A 25,161-nucleotide genomic window follows, 5' to 3' on the forward strand; every position below is an offset into this window, starting at 1 on the left:
CTGCTGAAGAGTCAATGCCCACAGAGACAATGACCATGCTCCCGCTAGAGTGTCATGGTAACCACAAGTGTTACAGAAAAGACCCATGCTTGGGGCTTGCAAAATGTCATGTTCATTAATAAAGACCTAGAATTCCTGGTCTCATAGCCCTGACCATGGATCGCCTGAACTTTTCAGAAGGACAAGGCAGATAGCATGCTTTCTTATGTAGTATCTACTTAATGGCTTGGCTGGCTAATGGGATTCTGCACTAAGTTTTCAGATCACAGGTGAAATTTACCAATCCTTTAGGATTCACAAGACAGTGAACATCTCATGTAGCCAAAAGGATAAAAAAAAAAAATCAGGCAGAATATTGTCACCCAAACTGACACCACCTCTAAATTACTGGACTTGTTCACAACGTGATCCTCTTCTAGGCTGCAAAGCTCTTGCCCTGACCCAAGGTGTCGTGTTTCTTGCACTTACCCATCTGATGGCCTGAAACACAGCTCTGATGTCCCCACCCTCGCCTCTGGCCTCCCTCCACCCACTCAACCCCAGCTCCCAGCCAGGACTGAGAAACGCCTGTAAGAACCTCACCAGATGCTTGAACTGGGAGTTAGAGTCTTAACAGACTGGGGTAGCTGAATCTTCTGGTAATTTATCCAAATTTTGAAAAGCAGCCTTTCCTATGACCTTTCAATGTATGATGTTCACAGCAAGAGGCAGAAAAACTACATCACGTAGTTTTCATAAACCTCAAGATGAATGAAACTCCCACACATGTAGACTGTAAATCAACATTTCTGTAAAAATATGTTTGCCAGCAAAAAAAAAGAAAAAAAGAGGAAAAGAAAAAATTGTTCTGACATGAGCATGTACCATAAAGGCAAACTGTGAGAGGAACAGAACCAAATGGAACAGAATTTAATCTATGCAGTTGTCCACCTGCTCCCACATCCACCAGAGACACCACTTCAAGGCACATACCATCTACGTTGTAGACTTTCAGCCCAGCCATGTGCTTGGCTGCTCGGAATTTGGAGGCTGTTAGGAGGTTGGGGTTATAGATGGTGAAATCTTTATAGTAATTTTCCAGAACCACCAATGCTGCTCGCTGGATACTGAGAAAAGAAGGTAAAATTAATGCAGTTTTTTCCCCAGTAGCTCCTATGTGAAAAAAAAAAAAAAATCATATTTTGGAGTCAGGTAAAATAATAAAACACCAAAGATAGCCTCATACAGAAGGCTCCTGGGTTTCACCACATCTTTTGTCTCCAGGATGAAAATTTAAAGACAAAACTAAGCCCCATCGTCCACCGGATTCTATGTCTTCTCCCAGGCCACATCATTAGCCACATCAAATGTAGCCAGCAGGTGAGAAGGGAATGTTACAACTTCTCATTTAGATTTGTTTAGACTACACAGAACTAGCCTCATTTTTCCAGTTTACAGAAGAGCAAACTAAGGACCCCCCAAAAGGTCAAGAGACTTACAGATGGCCTCAGAGCTACTGAGTATAGATTAAGAGCTACAGAGAATAGACTAAGTTTCTCAGGTTCCAGAGCAGTGTCTCCACATACACCTCATTGCCCCCAGGGGAAGGAAGGTAGGGTTTTCAGTTTCCTATAGCTCAGACAACACCTGCACAGAGCAGATGCACTGGAAAGATGCTAGCTGCAGACACCTCCTTCTCTTAGTCCCACCCATCCCAGGCCTGCGAGAACGCTCTCTTTCAGAGGAAGTAAGACCCTTTTCCCTCCCCTGAGGTCTCAGCTGAGACCTCCCTTGTTCTTGGTCTGCAAGTCCTCCAGCTCCATGAGTTGCCGCCTCCGTCCCTCCAAGAAGGTATGTGAAGGGGACTCTCCCTGCCAGTGTCCTGAGATCTCTAACCTGTCCTTTGCTTGGCCCCTCTGCAAGTAGTGGAGGAGCAGAGAAGAGGTGGCAGGGTTGGGTAGGGGCTCTGGGGCACCCATCCTCGGTATCAGTCGCAGAAGAACAGGTTCTTAGTCACAGATGCGGGACACTCCCCAAAGAGTGATCTATACTAACACAGCCAGGGATTTTACATACTTCATCTCACCTGACACTCACAATCATTCAAGGGAAGAAAACCAAGGCTCAAAAATCTATGACCTGCAAGCAGGATAACAACTGCCGAACAGCAGCATTGGAACTTCAATCTGGATCTCCAGCCTCTAACATGTGCTCCTTCTCCCAGATGTGTGGCCGCTGTAGGACAGTGTACGTATGTACCAACCTCTCCAGGTCTCTTAGATGTTCACTAACCACTGGTATGCTAAACTCCACAGTTATTTGTATTCTGCCCTTTATATTTGTCTTTCTGGTTACTTCCTAAGTGCTTGTGTTAAGTCACTTCAGTCATGTCCGACTCTTTGAGTCCCTATGGACTTTTGCCCACCAGGCTCCTCTGTCCATTCTCCAGGCCAGAATACTGGAGTGGGTTGCCATTTCCTCCTCCAGGGGATCTTCCCAACCCAGGGATCGAACTCAAGTCTCCTGCAGCTCTGGCATTGAAGGCAGACTCTTCGCCGCTGAAGTAGATGCGCTTATAAGGATTATTTACAATAGCCTGGGCACCAGGACACAACTGCCTTTAATTCCTAGAGGATTCCATTGCCTGCTACACCTCTCCAACTGGCTCAGGGATCTTCACACCAAGACAAGAGAGCCCCTAACCTATCAGTTTGACACTGTCAATCTAGTCCTCTGCTCCCCTTGGGGTCGTGTCCCCAGAGTTTAACATGGGAATTGAAAAACAGTCTAGACGTCAATCAGCTAACCTCCTTGAGGGCTGAGTCACAGCAGTACTTTCTGACTCATATCCCCACACAGGACCTTGATCTGTGATCTGCATTCAGTCCAGGCTTAGTATCAACCTAGATATGCACATTCATGCAGGGCTGTGGAGAAGTGGCAAGATCAACTTCCAGTAACAGAAGAATAAGATTCCTAAGAGCAAACCCACATTCAAAAGCCCTAGTCATTTCATTTCTCAGTCGCCCACTCATCATGTTCATATTTAAGTACCTGCCTCAGTAAAGTCCTGGGAATGCAAAGATAGGGTGGGAGGAGCTTCTCCTTGCTGATGGAAGTGGAAAGGAAGCTCTGTGACCACCAACTGGAATGCACAGGAGCCGAGGAAGCACAGAGGAGGGCTTCTAACCACCCAGGACTTGGGTGGGCACCTGGGTGGGCTTCCTGAGGAAGTCAAGTGGCCCTTGAGGTTTGTGTGTCACAGATGTTTGTGCAGAAGACTTCCCGACTTCCACAGACGCCCCTGCCCAGCAGATCCCTGGTTCAGCATGGTCAGCCTCCTCCCTGTCACTCCTTCCACCAGAGGCAGGGCACGTGCTGCTTCGACACACCTGCTCCATCCTAGACTGACCTGGTCACTTGTCATAGACAAACGCTCCGGAGCTCCTGTGTACCTCGTCCCCCTGCCCAGGCGCTGCTTTTCCAAAGTCTCTGGGCTTTTTAGAGATGAGGAGCCCCTCCACACAGACACAGGTCTGTTCACACACACAGATTCTCGGCTTGCAGACCACTCCACCCCACACTCCTGTGCTGACACAGACACATCTCAAGAGGCCTGGATTCCAGGAATACTTCCAGCACAGAAGTATTCCCCTGATCAAGATTTAAAACTTGGTTATTCTCAGGCCTGTCTTCAAAGCAAACCCTCTGTGGTTGAGGGGTTTGGCTTTTTTGTTCGGCTAGCCCGCAAGGAGGAGCCCAGATCATCACACTAACTCAGCTGGGGCCTGGGAGGGGGAGAGGGAACGGCTGGACTGGAGCCCGGTGCCATATTTTCCAACCTCTCTGCCCCCCATACCACCATGTCACTCAGAGAAAGGGTGTCTGCCCACGCCCAGCTAGGGAAGGGGGCTTCCAGCATGATGCTCTCCAAGCTGGACAAGTCCACAGCCAGCATCATGCCAGAGTCATGCCAGAGCCCCGGGCGGCCTAGGGAGGGCTCAGGGTCCAGACAGCTAACACAGGACAGGTGGCATTCTCCTCCTCCAGCCCCGTCTCAACAGAGGCTCCAGAAAGCCCCAGAAGCAACTGTGGACCTGCTCTCCATCCCCACCCCAACCCCTGCCCACAAGGTGACAGCTAAAGTGGAAGCTAAAATGGAAAAAAAAAAAAAAAAAACCCACAAAGCTGAGATTTGGATTAAAATCCAGTCTGTCTTTCCTCATCTTTTCAAAGACAGCAAACTATGTGATATATGAATGGAGTCTTGCTGGCGAGTCGGCATGATCATCACTGCATTAAGCACTGGGCTGTGCCGCCTGCTTATCAGAGCAGAGGTGTCAGACCCCATTAGGGGGCGGAGCTCTGTGCCCACGTCCACGCCATGTTCTTCTCCATGTTCTCCCTCACAACTGGCTATCAAAGTCATTCCTAGTTGCTGTTAACCTCGCTGCCTCGGGCCATCACCCTCTGTCCCTGTACACCTTCAACGTTAGGGTAAACAGAGAAAATGAGCTTTGAGGCACCTGAGTGAGGAGCTCTACTCAGACTAAGAGACACTCGCTCCAGTACAACAGTCTGATGTCAATTTCAACCCCAAATGTGAAGTTTTTTTCGTTTCTATTCTGGCTCCTGATTCATGCTCTGGATTAGTTGAGTTTGTTCGATAACCAGGATAAAAGAAATCCATGACTAATGCACCTACTGAGGGGATACCCTGCACCCTGGCATTGGTCTAGGTCATGGCCCCACAAGGCCAGGATGCAGGAGCACCCCCTGTCCTCAGCCAGTGTGGGGGTTCAGAAGCCACCTGCCTCTGCTCCTTGTGTGTGTGCTAAATCGCTTTAGTTGTGTATGACTCTGTCCAAGCCTGTGAACTGTAGACAGCCAGGCTCTTCTGTTCATGGGATTCTCCAGGCAAGAATACTGGTGTGGGTGGTCATGCCATCCTCCAGGGGATCTTCCTGACCGAGCAATCAAACATGAGTCTCTTCCGTCTCCTGCACTGGCAGTCAGGTTCTTTACCACTAGCACCATCCTTAGCATCTTTCAAATGTAGCATCTCGCAGGGCCGAAGGAGAGCTGACTTCTTTCAGGAAACCTTTCCAACCCTCCGGACCGCACTAATCTCTCAGGAGAGTCTCAAGTGCTAGGCTGTCTCTCCAGCAAGCCTGTGAAATCTCCCCCTATCCCGCTGCACAGGGAGACACCTTCTGTGGCTTCCCCACAGTGCACAGTACTCGTTGGCCCAGCCTGCTCACTGAGAAAACCCCAGACCTGCCAGAAGTATAGGATCAATTCTGAGCATGTATTTCCTAAAACCATGGAGTTTTAGAAGCAAAGGGGTTTCAGAGATGAACAAAAGCAAACCCTTCAACTAGTCCCAGTCTCCAGACGAGATCATTTCAGGGGAAGGAGGGAGGCAAGAAAAACCAAGTTGGTGAGAAACGTGCCGCCTCTCTTATCACCATCACAGTCAGAGACAAAAGGCAGTAACCTGGCTAAACAGTCCTCATGCGGAAACCCTGTAATCATCAGGTGGAGCCTGACGTCCAGATTGATTGTGGACAGGGCTCCACCAAAACCTCATGGCAAGGAGCACTTTCCCAAAATATGGAGCTCTGAGCTCAATAATTACTGCATTTTAATACAGCCTCCCAAGTCACTACCCAGGGAAATACCTGTCTTCACAGACTGCATATACATGGGGAAAACAGCCCATAGATACACACAGCTTGTAAGAGAAATTCACTGCACATAAAGACACAAGTACCGGGCTTCGTGGCTCAGGGGTAAAGATTCCTCCTGCCAGTGCGGAAGACAGGGTTTCGATCTCTGGTTCAGGAAGATCTCACACCACAACTATTGAGCCTAGAGCCCAGGAGCCACAACTACTAAAGTCTTTGCGCCCTAGAGCCTGTGCTCTGCAACACGAGAAGCCACTGCAATGAAAAGCCCGCACACCGCAATTAGAGAAAAGCCCGTGCAGCAACGAAGAACCAGCCAAAAGTTAAAAAAATAACTTAAAGAGAAAAAAGCAAGTACAGGAATCCCAAATGGGCCTAGGAAAGGACAACATAGACGACGGAATACCCATGATCAGGACCAGAAGTAGCCGATATCGTTCCCAATGGGAAAGTTAACCCCCAACACTACTTGGTCCAAACGTGAGCCCATGGACAAGACAGGGCAGCGATGGATCAGCACAGATGTCTGAGGGAATTCAACAGCCACAGTGGAATCTGCAACTCACCCTTGCCTTACTGGCCTATATTCTTTTCAGGACAAAGAAGGTGGAATGTGAAATGCTGCATCTAATCAGCCATAAAGCATCTTCCAGTGTCAGTGATAACCATCACACAAGTGCCATGGCAATGGAGAAGAGAGCTCCACCTACATGCTACATCTCTAAAACACCAAGAGAAGCACCTCTGAACACAGTTCAAATTTTAGTTCATAAAACTCTGAAAGACATGCCTTCAAAAAATAAATTCTGAAAAAACCAAATTCATGTCCTGTGTATCTACGCCTCTGCAGCCTCCACATGCTCTCTGATAGGGGAGAAGAGTGCACACTGCAAATGGTGCGGGCTTGGCACCCAGAGAGCATGACCCCTGACTCCTCCATCATTCTCTGGCCTTGAACAAATGAACCCATTTCTCCCCACCCCAGATCCTTCATCTGTAAGATGAGACTATAACACCACAAGACAATCTCGCTGTAACATGGTACGCATGCATGCTAAGTTGCCCAGTTGTGTCTGACTCTTTGAGACCCTAATGGACAGTAGCCCTTCAGGCTCCTCTGTCCATGGGATTCTCCAGGCAAGAATACTGGAATGGGTTGCCATGCCCTCCTCCAGGGGATCTTCCCAACACAGGGGTCAAACCCACATCTCTTACGTCTCCTGAACTGGCAGGCAGGTTCTTTACCACTGGTGCCACCTGGGAACAGCCTATAACATGCTCAATTGTATAAAATGTATGACTAAAAGGTTAATGAAGTGACGTGTGCAAGCCCAGTGCAGGCAGCTAGTCAGAAATTCTAGTGACAGATCCAAACATACAGGTCTGACCTGGGACTGGAGTCACCCATGGTAAATTGTCTCATAAGCATAAATGTCAATGGGGACAATTCCAAAGTCAATGACTTCCTAAGACTTCAACAGTTGGCACTAAGGTCAGGAAAAATGTTGGAGACTCAGAGTCTGCCCTCCACTTTCCTCTTTCCCAAGAGGAAGTTGCCTGCCTGGTTTAGGTTTGTTTTAAAGATTAAATGAGATAATAAACTTTAAGGTCCTGACCTAAAGCAAATGGCCATTAATGGTAGCACCGTAAGCTTACCTGTCCAGGTTTATTATGGGGGCCAATCTGTCCCCTGAGTGCACCTGGATGACCCTTCCCATCAAGGGCCGACACGTGGGCACCACGAACACCGGTCCCCTCTGTACTGTCTTCCTTAGGGACTCAGACTATAAAGTCAGGCTACTCTCTGTTTTTATGCAGTATTTGCTGCCAACTCTCAGCTTTCTGAAAAATCAAAACTACAGCTTCAGGGAGTCATCCTGGTATACAATGTAGACAATGCACTGACTTGGAGTCAGAGGGCCCGGATTCCAGTTCTGATCCTGTTGCTCTGTGAACTGCGTAAGTCATTTTCCCTTTTTTGGCCTGTTTACTGGCTGATGATGGAGCGAGAATACCAACTATTGCATTTGGTTGTTGACAAGAGCAAATGAAAACCTGCCAGTGAAAGAGTCTATAAACTATAAAGGATTATGTGAACATAAAGCATTATCATATTACTAAGGAATATGAATATTTTGTAGCGAGGGGTAGGGTTGTTTGTTGGCTAAAATATTCACCCCATTCCTGGACATCAAAGCATGACTCAATCTCTACTTACATCAAACCACAACATTTTAGAAATGAAGAGAGTTTCAGTGTTCACCCACCTAATCATAGACTCAAGAATTAGAGAAATCAGAGTCCATCTAGTCCCAACTTCCAATCCAAGCACCGGCTCTTTAAAATACCCCAGAAATCATTCAGTCTATGCTTGATAAGAAAATGTACTCTCACTTTGTACTAAAATGACCTTATTTTAAGTTCTACCCACTGGTCCACTGGCCACCCGCCCCCCCACTCCACCCACTTCCTTCCACACCCAAGCCCCTTTTTCTTGTGAATGTCCAACAAATACTAGAAGAAAACAATTGTGGACATAAATCTCCCTTTTAACCTTCCTATTTTGCAGATAAGGGTCTGAGACGTTAAAAAAAAAGCATTGCCCTGCGCCCCCCCCCACACCCAGTACAGAGTTGTCTATTTCCTGTTCATTCACTTTTCCTTGGATTTGACTGGGACTTCCGCAATTAATCTTGTTGTTTTTCTTCAGTCGCTCAGTTGTGTCCAACTCTTTGTGACCCCATGGACTGCAGCATGCCAGGCTTCCCTGTCCTTCACCATCTCCCGGAGTTTGCTCAAAGTCACGTCCATTGAGTCAATGATGCCATCCAACCATCTCATCCTCTGTAGTCCCCTTTTCCTTCTGCCTTCAATCTTTCCCAGCATCAGGGTCTTTTCCGATAAGTTGGCTCTTGGCATCAGGTGGCCAAAGTACTGGAGCTTCAGCATCAGTCCTTCAATGAATATGCCAAAGTACTGGAGCTTCAGCTTCAGCATCAGTCCTTCCAATGAATATTCAAGATTGATTTCCTTTAGGATTGACTGGTTTGATCTCCTTAATCTAGTACATGCTATTAAAATCAGAAATATTAAGGCTTTAGAGCTCACTCATCAGAGGCACACTTTGCAGCTTTAATCTTCTCCCAGAGCAAAGAGAAAGGGTCTGACAGGGTCAGGTGGGGAAGCCTTGCACCGGTTTTAGCCACCTCTTTTCAAATGTTAATTGCTTCCTTTAGCTTGTCAACAAAAACAGCTTTCCCAGTGTGTGAAAAACAAGTAAGCATTTCTTACATGCTATTGCCCCATACAAACGCTAGCTTTGCTGTTGATAATGCTTTCCGACTGTGGTGCTGGAGAAGACTCTTAGAGTCTCTTGGACAGCAAGTAGATCAAACCAGTCAATGACTCAATGGACGTGAATTTAAGCAAACTCCAGGAGATAGTGAAGGACGGGGGAGCCTGATGTGCTGCAGTCCATGGGGTTGCCAAGAGGCAGACACGACCTAGCGACTGAACAACAGCAACAACAGAAAAACCCCACTAACAGGAAGGCATTGGACAGACAGTGTTCTGACCACAGAGTGAAATCCACAAAGCCCCCTTTCAGGGTCAATTTTCATTATCCTGCCAGTCAACTATAGACGCTGACGTTCAGAAAGATCTTAATGACCAGCCTTCACAACTCCATCCACAGGCAAGTATTAATAGAAATTGTGAACACCCACTAAATCCTAAGTTCTGGGATGGATGTGAATGACACCTCATGGGGCTCACAATCCCATCAATGATGACAACCACCTGAACAGGTAAGTACAGTGAGTGACCCGGGGCTGAGACAGAGCATTTGAGTGGAGGGGTTTCAGGTGAAGATCCACAGAGAAGGCAGAACCGAGTCTGAGCTGAGTCTTAAAAGATGAATGATGGTCAAACTTTATGGAAGAAAGCATCACAGGCAGAAACAGACTGGTGTTCAACAATCCTCCTAAGTGGCTACGACAAGAGCAATGGGGTCACAGGGGAAGAGCACCAAGGACTGAAGGCAGCTGCCAGAAGCCAGGAGGAGCAAGGAAGGCCTCTTTCTGGGTGCAGAGAAAACATGCCCTGCCAACACCTCAATTTTGGCTTTCTAACCTCCAGAACTCAGAGGAAATTGTTTCAAGCCACTCAGTTTGTGGTCCTTGGTGGCTCAATGATAAAGAATCCACCTGCAATGCAGAAGCTGCAGGAGATGCAGGTTCGATCCCTGGGTGGGGAAGAGCCCCTGAAGGAGGGCGCGGCAACCCACTCCAGTGTCCTTGCCTAGAGAATCCCATGGACACAGAAGCCTCGTGGGCTATAGTCCATAGGGTCACAAAGAATTGGATACGGCTGAAATGACTTAGCCCACAGGCACGCCAGCCACCATGGAAGTGAATACACTTCTGTGTAGTACAGAAGGATGGAGGCAGGTAGAGGGCAAGGCTGGGCTAAGGTTAACGGTGGCTGAGGCTCTGGACCAATGGCAAAGGAGAGAGGGTGAGCAGAGAGGCTGAGGAAGGAGAGGTCGGTAGGGACAGGGGTGGTAGAGAGGGTGAGCCAGCAGTAAAGACCCAGAGGACGCAGCCAGTAAAAGGAGCCTGGGTACCACAGCCACCCCAGCTCCTGCTCCTTAAGGTGTGCTACCCAGTAGATGCATTTTAGGCTGGAAACGGGTCTTTGAGAAAACTCTAAAATGAAGGATCCACAATGAAAATTGATTCAGCTCTTTGGGAAAAATCCCACCCTGGGAGAGAAACGGATGACCTTGATTTGACCTGATTGCTACTTCTTCCCAGGACAGTCAACAAGGCGACAGCTTCCTGGATGTGTGGGTGTCACTGGACTTGGGAGATAAACTGACTTCCATGTGATCAACAGTCAGGAGTGTTTGCAGTAATGCTGGGACTCATTCATGTGAGTCCCAGAGATGCAAATATGATTACCCCTGAACGCTGCTGCCACCTCCTCTGCTGAGAACTGGACACACAAGTGTTTATACCCTCTGGCCCTCCTGCCCTTTAATTAGAATGTCTGTCCTACTGGGGCCAGTAGCCTACGCAAGTCCCACGTAGATAACAGGCAATGATCACCTTGGAACCTGAGGACAGGGAGCAGCAAAAACTGGAATCTGCTTGTGTTCACACAGGTCTGGGTTAGGATGCAGGAAGATGTGGGAGAAAGGCAGGATCTTCCGGGACCTTGTCATGACAGGGGAACACACATGGCTGCTTGAGATCTCGAAGTGAGGCCCATCCTGAGAGGGGACAGTGGTCAGCATCCCTGTCCTGCTGCTGAGGTCCGAGGAGCCCTTCCCTAGGCCACATGGATTCCCCGGTGACCCAGGCCTGCTAGAACCTTGGCTTCAGTGACCACGTTCTCTGAATCAAGATCCGCAAACTGGCAGGTGTCCCTGGATAAGGCTTTGAGCACCGGCTGCAGACAAGCCCTGCAGGAGATCCCACTGAAAACCAGCAAACTGCAACCAGACGCCAGGATAGCTACTTCCAGAAGGAAGGAGGTGAAATGAACGTGCAGTTTGGAGGGCACTCAGGGTACTTCAGGCCCTTTACTGTCCCTATTAAGGGAAGCACACTAACTGAAACTGCCCACCCTGGCCAAGCACCACAGTAACCACGTGGGTGAGTTATTTTACGACAGGAGATCTTGGTAAGGAACACAGAACTAATCAGCCACTACCAACCGGAAGAGTTCAGGAAAGGTCAAAAGGAGATACCACATGTCCAACCACCTCCCAGAATCCTTCTCTCAGGAATCTATCTTGGCTGAGCAACGGATAAGCCACCAGGAAGGACCCTGAGTCAGAATGCAAGAAAACCCGGAAACTAATCCCATCACCATAAAACCGAGACTGCAAGCCACGTGGCAGAGGAGCTCTCCTGGGTTCCCTCACCCTACTCTCTACTTGGGTGCCTGTTCCCAATAGTCTCTTGCTTTGTCAGCTCGTGTGTCTCCTTGGACAGTTCACTTCTGAGTGTTAGACAAGAGCCCACTCTTGGGCCCTAGAAGGGGTCACCCGTTCCTGTAACATCCTCCTTTAAGTTCCTGCTAAGAAAGTGTAACCTGGGAAACATCCTCTCTAATAAAACAAGCAAAGCCACAAAGAACCAGCTCAGAGGAGATCACACTGTCAGCACTGGGAGGACCGTAAGCACAGAAGTGGCTGACAGCTTTATACAACACTCTGGTCCTCCTAGTCGCAGGAACTAGACAACCAGACGCATGGCATCTGTCTAGGCTGGAACACCGCGATCACCGGGAGGTTCTGAGCTAGCTGACACGGCTGATGAGAGTCCCCACCCAGGGGATGATCCAGTCACGGCTGACTGTCCCACAACAGAAAGATGCTGGCAGACCCCGCAGGTGGGGGACCTACGGGCTGTGCTCCCCTCAAGTGACAGGCTTGGCTATGGCCACATCTGCCCTGAGAGCTTGCAGCCCACTTCCAGGCCAGGGCACAAGCCCCAGTGCACTGTCACCTCCCGCAGGGTCCAACCTGGGCTGCACCTGCCATGCCTGCGATGGGAATTCTGCCTTCCAAGCTTTAAATCACTGAGCTGAATCACACCAGATAAACATCAAAGACAACCACCTGTTCTGGGTGCCTTGAAAAGCAGATTTAGATCGGGACTGAGAGCAGCTCCAGACCCACCCAGGATGCTCGGCTGGCCTACTCTTATCCAGCCTCACATCCCTTGACTTGGGTACCTCTGGCCCTAAGAAGAACTGCAGGTGCCCACACAGAAAGATCTGGAGGCCAAGGGCAACAGGCCTAGCCAATGGATCTCTGCTTACAGAGACTAATCGAGGCCAATACAGAGCAGGACAGGGAAAGAGAGTCCTGTCCACTTGCCCTTGAGTGTTAGCACAGCACACACACTGCACTAAATCACACCCATTGGTCTGTGGAGGGGACGTGCAGAATGCTGGGCTGGCTGCGGGGCGAGTCCCTGGAAAACAGACCACACACCATTCCAGTGTGGACCCACCACCAGCCACCCAGGGCCCTTGGGCAGACGGTAGAAACCAGGGTCACGTCCCGAGCTCCGGTCTGTCCGCTCTGCCTGGGAGCAGGGCTTGTGGGCAGATGCCGTGAGAGGGCAGCCTTCCCAGCTGTGGCTGCTGCCAGCAGGCAGCTGAGCAAACACAGGCTCACAGTGTCCAGCACCTTACACTCTCATTAAAGCCACTTTTAACAGGCACCGCAGGGCCAAACCACAAACGGCAGCTCTGAGCCCACCTTCCAAATTCTCCCACAGCAGAGCAGAGACTGAGCAAAACCTGACACTCTGCTCCTCAGCTCTTACTCGTTCTTACCCTTTGTTTCCTTAGGGAGTGGGGATGGGGACTACAACTATCTTTACTGAAGAGCAGTTACACAAGAAGGTATATTTATAAAAATGAGACTGCATGCGAAGCCATAACCATAAAAATCATGAACCAAGACCTCTGGTGGTCATTTAAAAACACTCCCAACTTCAAAGGTGATGGAGCCAGGCTCTCGAGACAGCTGCTGCTGGTCTTGCATATGGAAGGGAGGGGTCCACAGCCCAGCCCGACAACCAAGCCCGATCAGCAGTGTAACCACCGGTTTTGATATTATTTGATCCAGAATCACAGACATAAGATTTCCAGTGGAGCTAGATAAACCCTGAAATAACCTTAACCTCCCTAGGAGACTCTCCCTTTCTCACCTCTAACTGGAAAGCCAAAGTGCCATGGAGAGAAACAAGGACCCCTACTCAAGCTGAGAGGAAGGAGGCATGAGCTGGAGAGAGGACAACAGGAGCTCTGTTTCACGGGGTCAGGCTACGCTCACTAATCTGTGGTTTCCTGGGGCTTTGGGGTCAAAGGTCAACAGTATGGGAGAATGCTCCCGTCCTTAGCTCAGCCACCACAGATTGGGTGGCTTAAACAACAGAAACTTCTTTTCCTACAGATCTAGAGCCTCAAAGTCAAGTTCAAGGTCTAACCGATTCGGTTTCTGCTGCAGACTCTCCCTGGCTTGCAGACGGCTGCCTTCTCGCTACGCTCTCATATGGTCTCTCCCCAGTCCGCATGTACCAGGAGAGAATGCACACAGGGAAGATCTCTGGTGCTTCTTATAAGGACACCAATTTAGTGTCCTTATAAGACACTAAAGACAAGACCGATGACCTCCCTTAACCTTAATCATTTCTTTAGAGGTCCTAACTCCAAATACAGCCAAACCGGGGTTTAGAGCTTCAACCTATGTATTTGTATGTGTATTCAGTTACTCAGTTGTGTCCAATTCTTTAAGACCCTTGGGACTGTAGCCCACCAGGCTCCTCTGCCCAGGGGATTTTTCAGGCACGAATACTAGAGTGGATTGCCATTTCCTCCTCCAGGGGATCTTCCCCACCTAGGGATCGAACCCGCATCTCCTGCATTGCAGGTGAATTCTTTACCACTGAGCCATCAACAAAGTCCCTCAACCTATGGATTTGGGGGTATGCAATTCAGCCTATAACATTCCATCTCTGGTTCCTCCAAATTCATGTCCTTCTTGCATGCAAAGCACATAAACACATTCATTCCACAATTCCCAAACTCTGAAATTATTCCAGCATCAACTCTAAGTGTAAAGTCCAAAATCTCATCTAATCAGATATGGATGGGACTTGAGGCAAAATTCCTCCCCAGCTGTAAACTGTGAAACCACACAAGTTATGCGTTTCCAAAATTTCATGGTGAATCAGGCACAAGAGAGACATTCCCATTCCAGAAAGACATTTCCATTCCAGAAAGATGAAACTGGAAAGAACGAAGGGGTGATGGGTCCTAAGCAAGTCCGAAATCTAGCAAGGTAAATTCCATCAGATCTTAACACTTGAGAACGATCCTCTTTAGCTTAACATTTTGTCCCTGGGGCCCACTGGGGTGGCCCATCACCCTCCTAAGGCTCTGTGGCCTGGCCCTGCCAATGGAACCAGGCCCACTGAAACCAAGGCAGGGGACCATCGTCTGAATCCAGGAAGAAGCAGCCTTGCCCCTGAGCCTGTGGAGGAGTGATGATCCTGAATCACCTTTGGAGTCATTCTCTTTTCCTGAAGGATAATGCATGTTCACGGCATTCCCTCATTTTAAAACACTTTCTCTGTTTCCTTTAGTCTCAGTTGACAGTGTTTCTACTGGCATAATCCCATCTTTATTCCTGGTTTCTGCTGAGATGACTGATTCCATCCCTGGTTCACACCTATACTAATCTCCTTATCAAACGGCTGTCAGTCACCTGTTGGTGTTCTCTTTAGTACACGCTTCCTCATTTTTTTGCAATATGGATAAGCTGAGAATCATTCAATTCTTCAAGTTCTGGTTACCTTTTGCTTAACAATTCCTTCTTCAATTCCTCTCTTTTCTTCATTTTAAAATAAGGAGTAAGGAGGACTCAAGCTGTACCTTCCATAGTTTGCTTAGAAATCTCTTTAGCTAAAAAACTCAATTTCATTGCTTGCAAGTTCTACCTTCCACAAAACACTAGAACAGAAACATAATCCCATGAAGTTCTTTGCCATTTTATTACAGAGATCACCTTTTCTTCATTGTTCAAATACATGTTCCTTGTTTTCTCATTTATAGCTATGAATTTTGGAGGGAACATAGTCTACAATAGTTCTAACACAATGCTGCAACCATGCACAATCATAAATTTTCACTGTTTGAAAATCAATCCAAGAATCTTTTCTTCTAATGCATGAGTGGTTCTGTGAGCGGTAACCAGACCTTTGATTAAAAGGCCCATGGTCAATGCCAATGTATAAGGTACTCTTAGTCTCAATGAATGAAACATTGAGTTAAAAAAACCCGGCTGGCTGGATTAGGCAAAATGGAGCTTCAGCAATCTGAGTATCTCACACAACGGGTCACTGTGAATAGACAAGTTTCGCAGAAGACCAAGATGAGAGGTAACTCTGCTTTTGTGGCTTCTGTGTCTTTCTCCTTGTTTATGACTATCAGCTATCACCCTCCTCTGATGTTCACATGACCTCTGTACAGCAGCTCTTTCTCTGATGTAAAATATGTTACTTCTGGACTCTGGGAGGAATTGAAGTTAATAATTAAACTTTTTAGAACTATAAGTATGTGCAGGCTCTGAAAATGAGAGCCTGAGGTTGTCTTGGGAGCCTGCCACACCATGGGCCCTACTGAACCAACCCTTCCAAAAGTCCCTAACTTGTGCAGTCCTTGCTCCTTAAATCTGGGCTGGGGCTTTGACTTGCTCTAAGAAGAGAATGCAACGCAAGGTACTGGTTGAGTTCCAGGCTTAAGCCTTAACAGGCCTGAGAACTTCTGCTTAGGAGCCTGAGACGTTGCAGTACACGAATGAAGAAACTACTCCCCAGGGGGAAGGCCCTCTGGGAAAGAAGAGAACCACAGAATAACCTGGACAGGAGAGCAGCCCAATCCCAGTTGACTCACCACAGGACTGCAATCACACAGGGACCATTGGCCAGACCAGCCAAAGAACTGCCCAGCTGAGCCCTGCCCACAGAACTATGAGAAATAATAATGTTGCCAAAACTAGTAAGTTTTAGGGTAGTTTTAACAGCAACAAATAAAAGAGGTGTTCTTTGGGACATGTGACAAACAGAAAGTTAAAAAGGTTTGACCAGACAAAGGCTCAAACCTACTTGCTACTGTGGTCATAACGCAGAGGTCTGCTTGTGACTGCTTGAATGAAAGAACCAATGGGGCTAAGGAATGACTGCAGAGTGGGGGCCAGGCATCTCTGACAGTGCTCTTCATCCCTTCCTGTCCAGCCCTGAAGCTATGATTTAATTGAGACAGAATAATGCGTATAAAAATAGCTAGCACTCAGCTCGGCTCACAGTAAGCACTCAAAAAGTGCTTAAAAATTTCACTCATGCATTCTTAAAGCAGCGAACATGAACACATACGTTCCTGGGCACCATGGTGAAATGCTTAAGATCATCCTGGAACCAGCCTGGGCTCAAACCCTACCTCCCACAATTACAAGCTGTATGGCCACAGACAACCTATGTAACTCCTCCAAGCCCCAGTTTCCTCATCTGAAAATGAAGAAAACACGCCTACCTTGCAGGACTGCTGTGACGATTAAGTGATTTACATGGTAAGAGTTTAGAAGGTGCCTAGCATATGGCAAGGACTACATCACTGCTAACTGGTAAGGTTTCCACTGCTGTTGCTTTGTTCTGCCACTTGGATTCAGTCAGTCAATTGTACTAGCTGCTAGGCTCGAACAGTCACAGTGTTTACCTTTAAAGATTTCAAAACTGAGAAATCATTAATGAGGATCACTAAACATCATTTCAAGTCTCTTTTCTCCTGGGTTTCTCTCCATATATAGTCAGCTACCGACTGGGGACTTCCCTGGTGGTCCAGTGATTAGGACTCCACGCTCCCAATACGGGGGCCCAGGTTCTACCCCTGGTCAGAGAACCAGATCCCACACACCAAAACTAAGAGTTCGAATGCCCTAAGAAAGATTCTGCATGCCACAGCTAAGAATCCTGCATGCCACAATGAAGATAAAAGATTCCTCATGCCACAATTAAGACCTGGCACAGCCAAATAAATATTTTATAGATTCTTAAAAAAAAAAAAAAAAAAAAGCGTTTGGTGAAATCCTGGAAAAGTGAGCAACTCACTGTGAGAATGTGGCCAGGAAAACATGTGAAGCATGTGTGTAGAATTACAATGTGCTGAAACCCCAGGATGCCGTGGAGAACGTGGGGACGGGCTGTGAGGCACAGGAACACGTTGGTTCCTTGAGGCCTCAAGTATGGCCCTAACCTATGGCTTGGGGCCCTCAACTATAAAGGGTAACACCACCACAGCACCTGCCCCCACCCGAGTGGCAGCAAGGAAGGGAAAGGGAGACATCTGAAAAGCCCCGTTAACCCCTGCAGCACTGGGCAAAGGTTAGAAGTATCTTAATCTCCTTTGGTATTTCACTTTGCACAACAGGAACCTTTTCCGTTTCTGAAAGTTTTCAAATAAGCCCCCAAAAGCCATTCCAGCCAACAAGCAAGGCTCCTAAAAGTAACTTTTATGAGAGCTAAGGAAACAGGGATTTTCTTTAAGACACTAAAGATGAGGCATTCTTCTGTTTTCAAAAATACCTCAGCTGACTCTATAAAACTGCCTGAAAACAAAGCAACAAAAGACCCTGCCATCACTCTGCTCCTCAGCCCAACAGGTCGCTGCTGGGGGAGGAACTTACATAACAGAGGGCGGACCATCCTGATTCCTGATTTTGACGACCCGCTATTCTGCTCCCCAGGACCTGCTCTTTGTCTATGCCAATTCCCTTTTCCCTCCTGTCTTTTTCTACACTTTACAAAAGAGCTCAGAAGTTCTATTTCTGGCCCAGTGACTCTTCCAGCCGCTGCTGGGTTTAGACCATATTTAGCCCAGGGCTCGGCAGGTGACAGGCGCCCTCAGGCCAGCAGGGAGAGATGGATGCCAAATCTGTCCCAGGTCTCACAGCCTGACTGTCTCATGGGCAGCCAGGCCCACCTGAGGGCTCTGTGAGTGAAGATGCCTCTCCTTCCCTGGCCATCTTTCCACCCCACAACCAGGGTCTCCACACAAGGGACAAGGGGGTCCTTATGAAAGCAGGAGAGGAGGAAAACCTATGGTCGGGAGGAGGAGTCAGAAGGAAGATACGGGGCCAGCCCAGGCCACCTTCTGTCTCCTGGGGAGCTGCGGAAAGAGGCTTCAAGGTTAGCCAGTATGGATGGGGCAGCTGTTGGTCATGGTGAGGACAACTTTGAGGCGTCTATGATAAGCCCTGGGCCACACAGAACACCCAGCCTGCCTCCTGGGTGCAGGTCACCTCTGGCCAGTGCATCCTGTGGTAAGGAACCAGCACCACTCACGACTGTCTGAACATACCACGGCACGCATCCTGGGGCTGTTTTATGTGTCCCCTCCCCGCTCCCACCCTGGCCCAGCATGCAGAGCAAGCAGTGTTGGAGCATGGAAGCCCCTGGAGGAAGTCAGCCCCACTGCATGGACTACTTAAAGTGAGAAGTCACCCTTCCCTTTTCCACCCCTGCAGGTGGGATTCACACAGCTAGGGCTGAGCCAAAACTCAAAACCATGGCAGACTCACTATGGGCCAGTGTCCTAGCTACTGACATTGACAGAGTTCCAAATGTCACTTCTCTCTCTGTAACCAGAGCTGGATTTCTCTCCACCCTCCTGATTCGGGCTAAACCTGTCCATTCCTGAGACAGATGTGGGGTTGGGCTTTATTGCTGTCACTGTCTGAAGTGCCCTCCTCCTCTTGGGTTCCCACCCATTCCAAGGCCTGTGTCAGCAACTGTCCACTGGTCTGTCTCCAAGGAGTTTTGGGACAAAGCTGGGAGGCAGCGACCCTGTGCCTCTGGAGCTCTGCACACAGCAGACATTTAATACAAGCCTGCTGGTCGTTCTCCAATGTAAAATATTGGGGAAAAAAGCTGTCTGAGATGAATAAGCAGCAGTGACTTACTTGCCTTCAGCCCCACGGGCACCCACAAAGGACTCAATACACCTGGCTTTGCAGCACCAAGCATGGGAATCAGACACTGATCCCCTTCAAGGACTGGTCAAGGTGGCACAGTCCTCGACTGCTAAACCACCCAGTCCTCGGGTGGTATGAGCTGAGCCACAGAAATGACAGACCCATGCCAATACCGAGATGGTTTGGCAGTATAACTGACTCCAAACCAGAGTTAGGCCACCTCCCCCAGCCCCAGCCAAAAACATGACAAAGCCCATTGTTCTGATCCCCACTAAGGTGCCCTTGCCATCTTGGCTGCTCTGCAGTATCACAGCAATGACAGCTACCATCAACAAAGCACATACCATATGCCAAGCAGATACACACATTGACATATATTGCCCGAGGAGGCAGGAGAGCCCCGTGAGAAGACAATGTCAGACATCTCAGATTGTTCTCTCACCTGTAACCACCTGGGTGCCAACCGTGTGCCATGCTCTAGGTCAGGCACTGAGGATGCAAAGAGGAGTAAAATGCAGCACCTGTCCTCTGGAGCCCACAGTTGGTGGAAGAAAACAGAAGAATAGGCCAGTGACACAAAGTGAGAAATGCTACAATGAGGACATTAACTCAGGCCTGGCTTCATGGGGTCTGCTAGATTCTGCACAAAGCTAGCCATGTTCTTTTGTATTAATTACTTAAAACCCCTAAAGCCCTGTTTCCTCATCTGAAATACAGATGAGCTTTATGAAGACAATCTATATGATGTGCTTATCTCAAGGTAAATAAAAACAAAGCAGAACAAAATACTGAATACAATAAATAATGATCACTCTTTTTGTTAATCACAAAATAATTAGATTTTGTGTATAGATTTCAAATATGACATCTTAAAGTATTTCTAGTTTTTTCTCATGTATACATTTTCAACTCTTACAAGTTTAGAGTCTCTAATCTACACCTGATTCTTTACTGGAAGGTCACTAGGGTGACCATATAATTTATCGCCCAAATCAGAAAACCTCTGAGAGTGGGGGAGAAAGGAATGATTAATAATTCCACTGGGACAACACGGTCAACCATATGTACCATTATGAACAAAACTGTTGATCACTCCATCATTCACAGGCTGATTTTGGGGGCAGGGTCAGCAGCCATCACTAAGGCTTCCTTTCTCCATCATTCTTAAGAGCTGTGAACAATTTTGGAAACAGGCCCAACAAAACTCCAACCTGGAAGACAGCCAGTCCCTGTGACATGCCATCCAGAATTCAGCAAAGTCAATGTACGTGAATTTCCCCCTCCACACACACATATACACACACAGCTCCTCCCAAAACCTGAAAAAAGAGAGTCAGACCCTGGTCTGGCTCTTGGCACCTGGCAACATCCCTCACTTGCTGTGGACTTAACTGTCCTCTAGCAAAACAGCAGTGGTCCTTTCCGCCCCCGGAAAGGAGGAAGAGCCCCCTCACCTCAGGTGTCCCAAGCTGTAGAAGCGGGACTCGCCGTCGGTGGAGCGGACCACCTGCAGCGTGAACATGGGCTGCAGCTGTCTGAGCTCTAGCAGGACGACGGCCAGGTAGTGGATGAAGAGGAGCGCGTCCACGAGAGAGACGGCATATTGCACGATGCCCTGGTAATTTCGGTCCCGCGAGTCCAAAATGCGGACCCCGTAAAAAAGCCAATAGGAGACCACGAAGAGAAAGATGAGGACCAACAGTAGGGCACGGAACACGAAGATCCGCGGCATGTCAGCTCTCTGCTTGCGGAAAAACAGCGCCCAGGTCCCGATGAGCAGAATGAGGAGCTTGAATGCCACGGAGATGAAGAGTCCCTCGCAGATGGTGCCGCAAGGCTCCAGCTCGTCCCGCCACAAGATGGGGGGCAGCAGAATGAAGGCAATGGGGGTGAGGAAGACCAGGAGTCCGAGCACCGCAGCCACGGTGAGCCCCAGGTAGCGCCTACAGTCCAGCCCCACGCTGTCCTCCATGTCCTTGCTGATGCGGGCAATGTCCTCCTGTGAGATGCTGTGCTCCGAGGTGCCAGTGATGGCTGTGGTGGTCTCGCCCCAGTTGTCATCCTGATGGGGAGAGAACAGTGAGGACCGACAGCCACATGGCACACTGCAGGTTAAAGCCACAAAGCCCACAGAAGCATGGGGGACAGGAGGGCCCACCTTCTTCGACCACAATCCACATGTGTGGGCTTCCTGGGAAATGAAGCTGATACACACATAGGCTTTCCGGGAAATGAAGGCTTAACTCTTTAAATAGAGGAATGTTTTAACTATGACAATTTTTCTTGAAGTTTTGCAAACTATACCATATATTTACCTTTTCCAACAGAAAAAAAACATAACTTAACCTGTTTGTTGGGTGATTTATTATTACAACAGTGACTATCACCCACTGTGTTGGAATTCCTGAGAGGCTCGGTGATAGACAATCTGCTGTTAGAAAATTGTGTGCAAGTTCACCTACAGCCCAAGGAGAAGACCTTCTGCATTTCCTTCTTGATTCACGACTGGGCTATAAAGGCTTACAAAGTCTATCTCTCAGAAGTGGGGAGTAATAGTAGTCTGTGCCCTCTAGGAGTTCTGAGGAGTGGAGATCTTGCACAGGAGGCAACTTACATGGTTATGTACCAATCAAAGCCCGCCTATAGTTGGTACACACATTTTTTTAAACCTCCATAATGTCTTTAAGACCCATTTAGTAGGTATCAAGCACTCTCTGATATTTCTCATTGAACAAGCAAAACAGATTCTAGTATCGATGGCCCAGACAGCTCAAAAATTCCTTCTTAAACATGAGTTCCTGTGACAAATTGAGCATCAAAGGTATAAAAATACTGAGACTGAGACTTCCCTGGTGGTCCAGTGGCTAAGACTCTACGCTCCCAATGCAGGAGGCCCAGGTTCGATCCCTGGTCAGGAAACTAGATCCCACACGCCACAACTAAAGATCATGCCGGCCGCGGCAAAGACGGAAGATCCGTGTGCTGCGACTAAGACCCAGTGCAGCCAAATAAGTACATAAATAAAAATAAACTTTACAAAATACCAAGATTACTAGAATGTGTGTCTTTTACTATCTTGCTTTCGCTTGCTTTTTAGAGTCTGTGATTGTTTGGAGCAATTGTCTCCTCACTTAACATGATCCAGTTGTCAGGGTTTTAAACAGTTTTGCTATTTCTCTGGCAACGATGACTCCATTCCAAAGCAACAACAGAGCAAGAAGACAATGAAAAGCCACACTGGGTCCAAAGGGGTTTGCCTCAGAAATTTGTGTATGTGATTTAAATTGGAAAAAACAGTCAGATATGGTGGTAAGCTGGGTGAAATTAATGCCTAAGATTCCAATTTCAAAAAATCTAGTCTAAGTTAATAGCTGAATCGGCGAGCTAGAGATCTCACAGCTAAATGATAACCTCAAATCTAGCAACAATAAATAAATATGATTCATGAGATGCATAGGCTGCAGAAAGAAGCAGTAGCAGTGTCAATAAAGATCTGAACCTATGAACAGATAGTTCTTTGCCTCAGAAAGTTACAAGTATCATGTACTAAGAGAGAAGTTGTTATTTAAGATAACAGCCAGAAGCAACCACTGTTCTCTCATTGCTGGTGGAAGTACAGATGGTACAATCACTCTTGAAAACTGGTCTGGTAGTCTCATACAAACGTGACTTTACACTTAACTGGATAGCCCCAGTAATTCCACTTCCAAGCTTTTACCCCAAATAAATGAAAACATATGTCCACAAAAAGGTTTGCACAAGAATGTTCTTAATAGTTTTATTTTCATAATAGCCCAAAATGATGCAACTCAAATGTGTATCCATAGGAAGAAGAATGGATAACAAATTGTGGTATATGCATACACTAGAACACTCTTGCTGAAATATAGCAAAACATGGATAAATCTCACAGTTATGATGCTGAGTGAAAAAAGGTCCAAAACAAAAAAATATGATTCCAATTACATTAAATTCTAAAACAGGCAAAACTAATCTATAGTGATTGAATGAAAGCAAGGCTTGCCTTAGAGGGGGCTGGGGGCAGGGATTGACTGGGAAAACATAAGAGAACTTTCTAGAGTGATAGAAATATACATTTTAATAGCAGTGCGGGTTATATGGACTTATTCAGCTGTTACAACTTCTTGAATTATACACTTAAGATCTGTTCATATCTCTGGGTAAATTTACTTCAAGTCTGTAAAAAGAAAAAAATCACAAGCATGGGAAGAAATGGCTACACATTCAAAGACGGACAACTTGCTTTAACCTAAGGTGAGTCTGTTGTTGTTTAGTTGCGACCCCATAGACTGTAGCCCACCAGGCTCCTCTGTCCATGGGATTTTCCAGCAAGAATACTAGAGTGGGTTGCCATTTCCTTCTCCAGGGGATATTCCTGACCCAGGGATCAAACCTGCATCTCCTGCATTACAGGTGAGTTCTTTACCACTGAGCCACCTGGGAAGCCAACAGTTTAGTACAATACGTTATTTTGTTACACTCTTAGTGACAGCAAACATTGGATCCCATGTTTTGCACTGGGCCTAATATTCAGTTGATGATGAGTAATGAAATAATTATCACTAGTGTTGTGGTTATTTGGCTGATATTGCTGATTTGGTTACTCATCCTTTTTCCTGCCGAAGAGTTGCTAACTAAATCCCCTGTCCATTTTAATAATGTGTGCACACTTGTGCCCCAAAATGAAGATGTCCAAGGTCTTCCCAAGCTTGAGGTTCTCAGAATAGAAAGGATCTCAGACCCTCTAACTCAATCCCCTAGATTTTCAGTGAAGAAAATGAGGCCCAGAACGGTTGGACATGCCCAAAGTCACATAGGTGCTGAGAAGTACAGCCTCCAAATGTCCACTTCAGTGCTTTTCCCTGAATGTAACTTTAGAGTCAGCTACAAGATGTAGACATGACAAATGAACTGCCTTCACAGTAGACCACCAGCACCCGTGAATTCATCCAAGAAGAAACTGACCCCTGTAGCACTTAAGGGTGGTCCAATCTTAAGACTAGCCTAATCCATTCAACCATTCCTCTGGCCCTCTGGCTCTCCATCCCTATGACTGTCCCAGAGCCAAGGCAGGAAGTGCAACAGTCAGGACTAAAGTCATTTACTTATCACTGAACAAACGTCACATTCAACCACAACTGCAGCTTTGGCTTCTAACAGCATCTCGTGTGCTCTGAAGAATTCCAATTTCAGTCCATATATCTGCTTACCAATGCATATCTGTCTGTACTTGTAAGAACGTACAGATATATGCTTATCTGTATCTTGCTGTGCAGGCACCCATTCGTTTACTTGGGGCCAAAGCTGGTCATGCATATACTTCAGGAGAGTATGCAAACATGTTTCTGAGTATAACTCAGATGTTTATTTAAATCAACTGGACTGTGAGACCGGAGAAGGCAATGGCAACCCACTCCAGTACTCTTGGCTGGAAAATCCCATGGACAGAGGAGCCTGGTAGGCTATAGTCCATGGGGTCGCTAAGAGTCAGACACGACTGAGCGACTTCACTTTGACTTTTCACTTTCATGCATTGGAGAAAGAAATGGCAACCCACTCCAGCATTCTTGCCTGGAGAATCCCAGGGACGGGGGAGCCTGGTGGGCTGCCGTCTCTGGGGTCACACAGAGTCGGACACGACTGAAGCGACTTAGCAGCAGCAGCAGCAGCAGGACTGTGAGACAGTTGGAACCCAGAGAGAAGAACACAATGTTTTCTTTTTAAAAATTAATAAATAGACAATACTTTAAAAGTGGGTGATTTGGGGACTTCCCTGGCAGTCCAGTAGGTAAGACCTCGCCTTCTAACACAAGAGGTACAGCTTTGACCCCTGTTTTGGTAGCTAGGATCCCATATGCCTTGCAGCCGAAAAACCAAAACATAAAACAGAAACAGCATCAAGACAAATTCAATAAAAAAAACTTT

General features: G+C 47.5%; 1 protein-coding gene across 3 annotated transcripts in view; it reads right to left on the bottom strand.

Moving 5' to 3' along the window:
- Positions 1-25,161, bottom strand: part of VANGL1 (VANGL planar cell polarity protein 1) — a 59,756-nt gene that overhangs the window by 14,397 nt on the left and 20,198 nt on the right. For all 3 annotated transcript variants that reach the window (XM_070367441.1, XM_070367439.1, XM_070367440.1), the window contains 2 exons: positions 20,670-21,277; positions 973-1,106 (listed from right to left, as the gene is read on the bottom strand). In XM_070367441.1, coding sequence (XP_070223542.1) covers positions 973-1,106; positions 20,670-21,277 — 742 coding nt within the window. The remainder of the gene's footprint in view (positions 1-972; positions 1,107-20,669; positions 21,278-25,161) is intronic.

This window comes from Bos mutus, chromosome 3 (genome assembly GCF_027580195.1).
Source record: "Bos mutus isolate GX-2022 chromosome 3, NWIPB_WYAK_1.1, whole genome shotgun sequence".
NCBI classification, from domain to species: Eukaryota; Metazoa; Chordata; class Mammalia; order Artiodactyla; family Bovidae; genus Bos; species Bos mutus.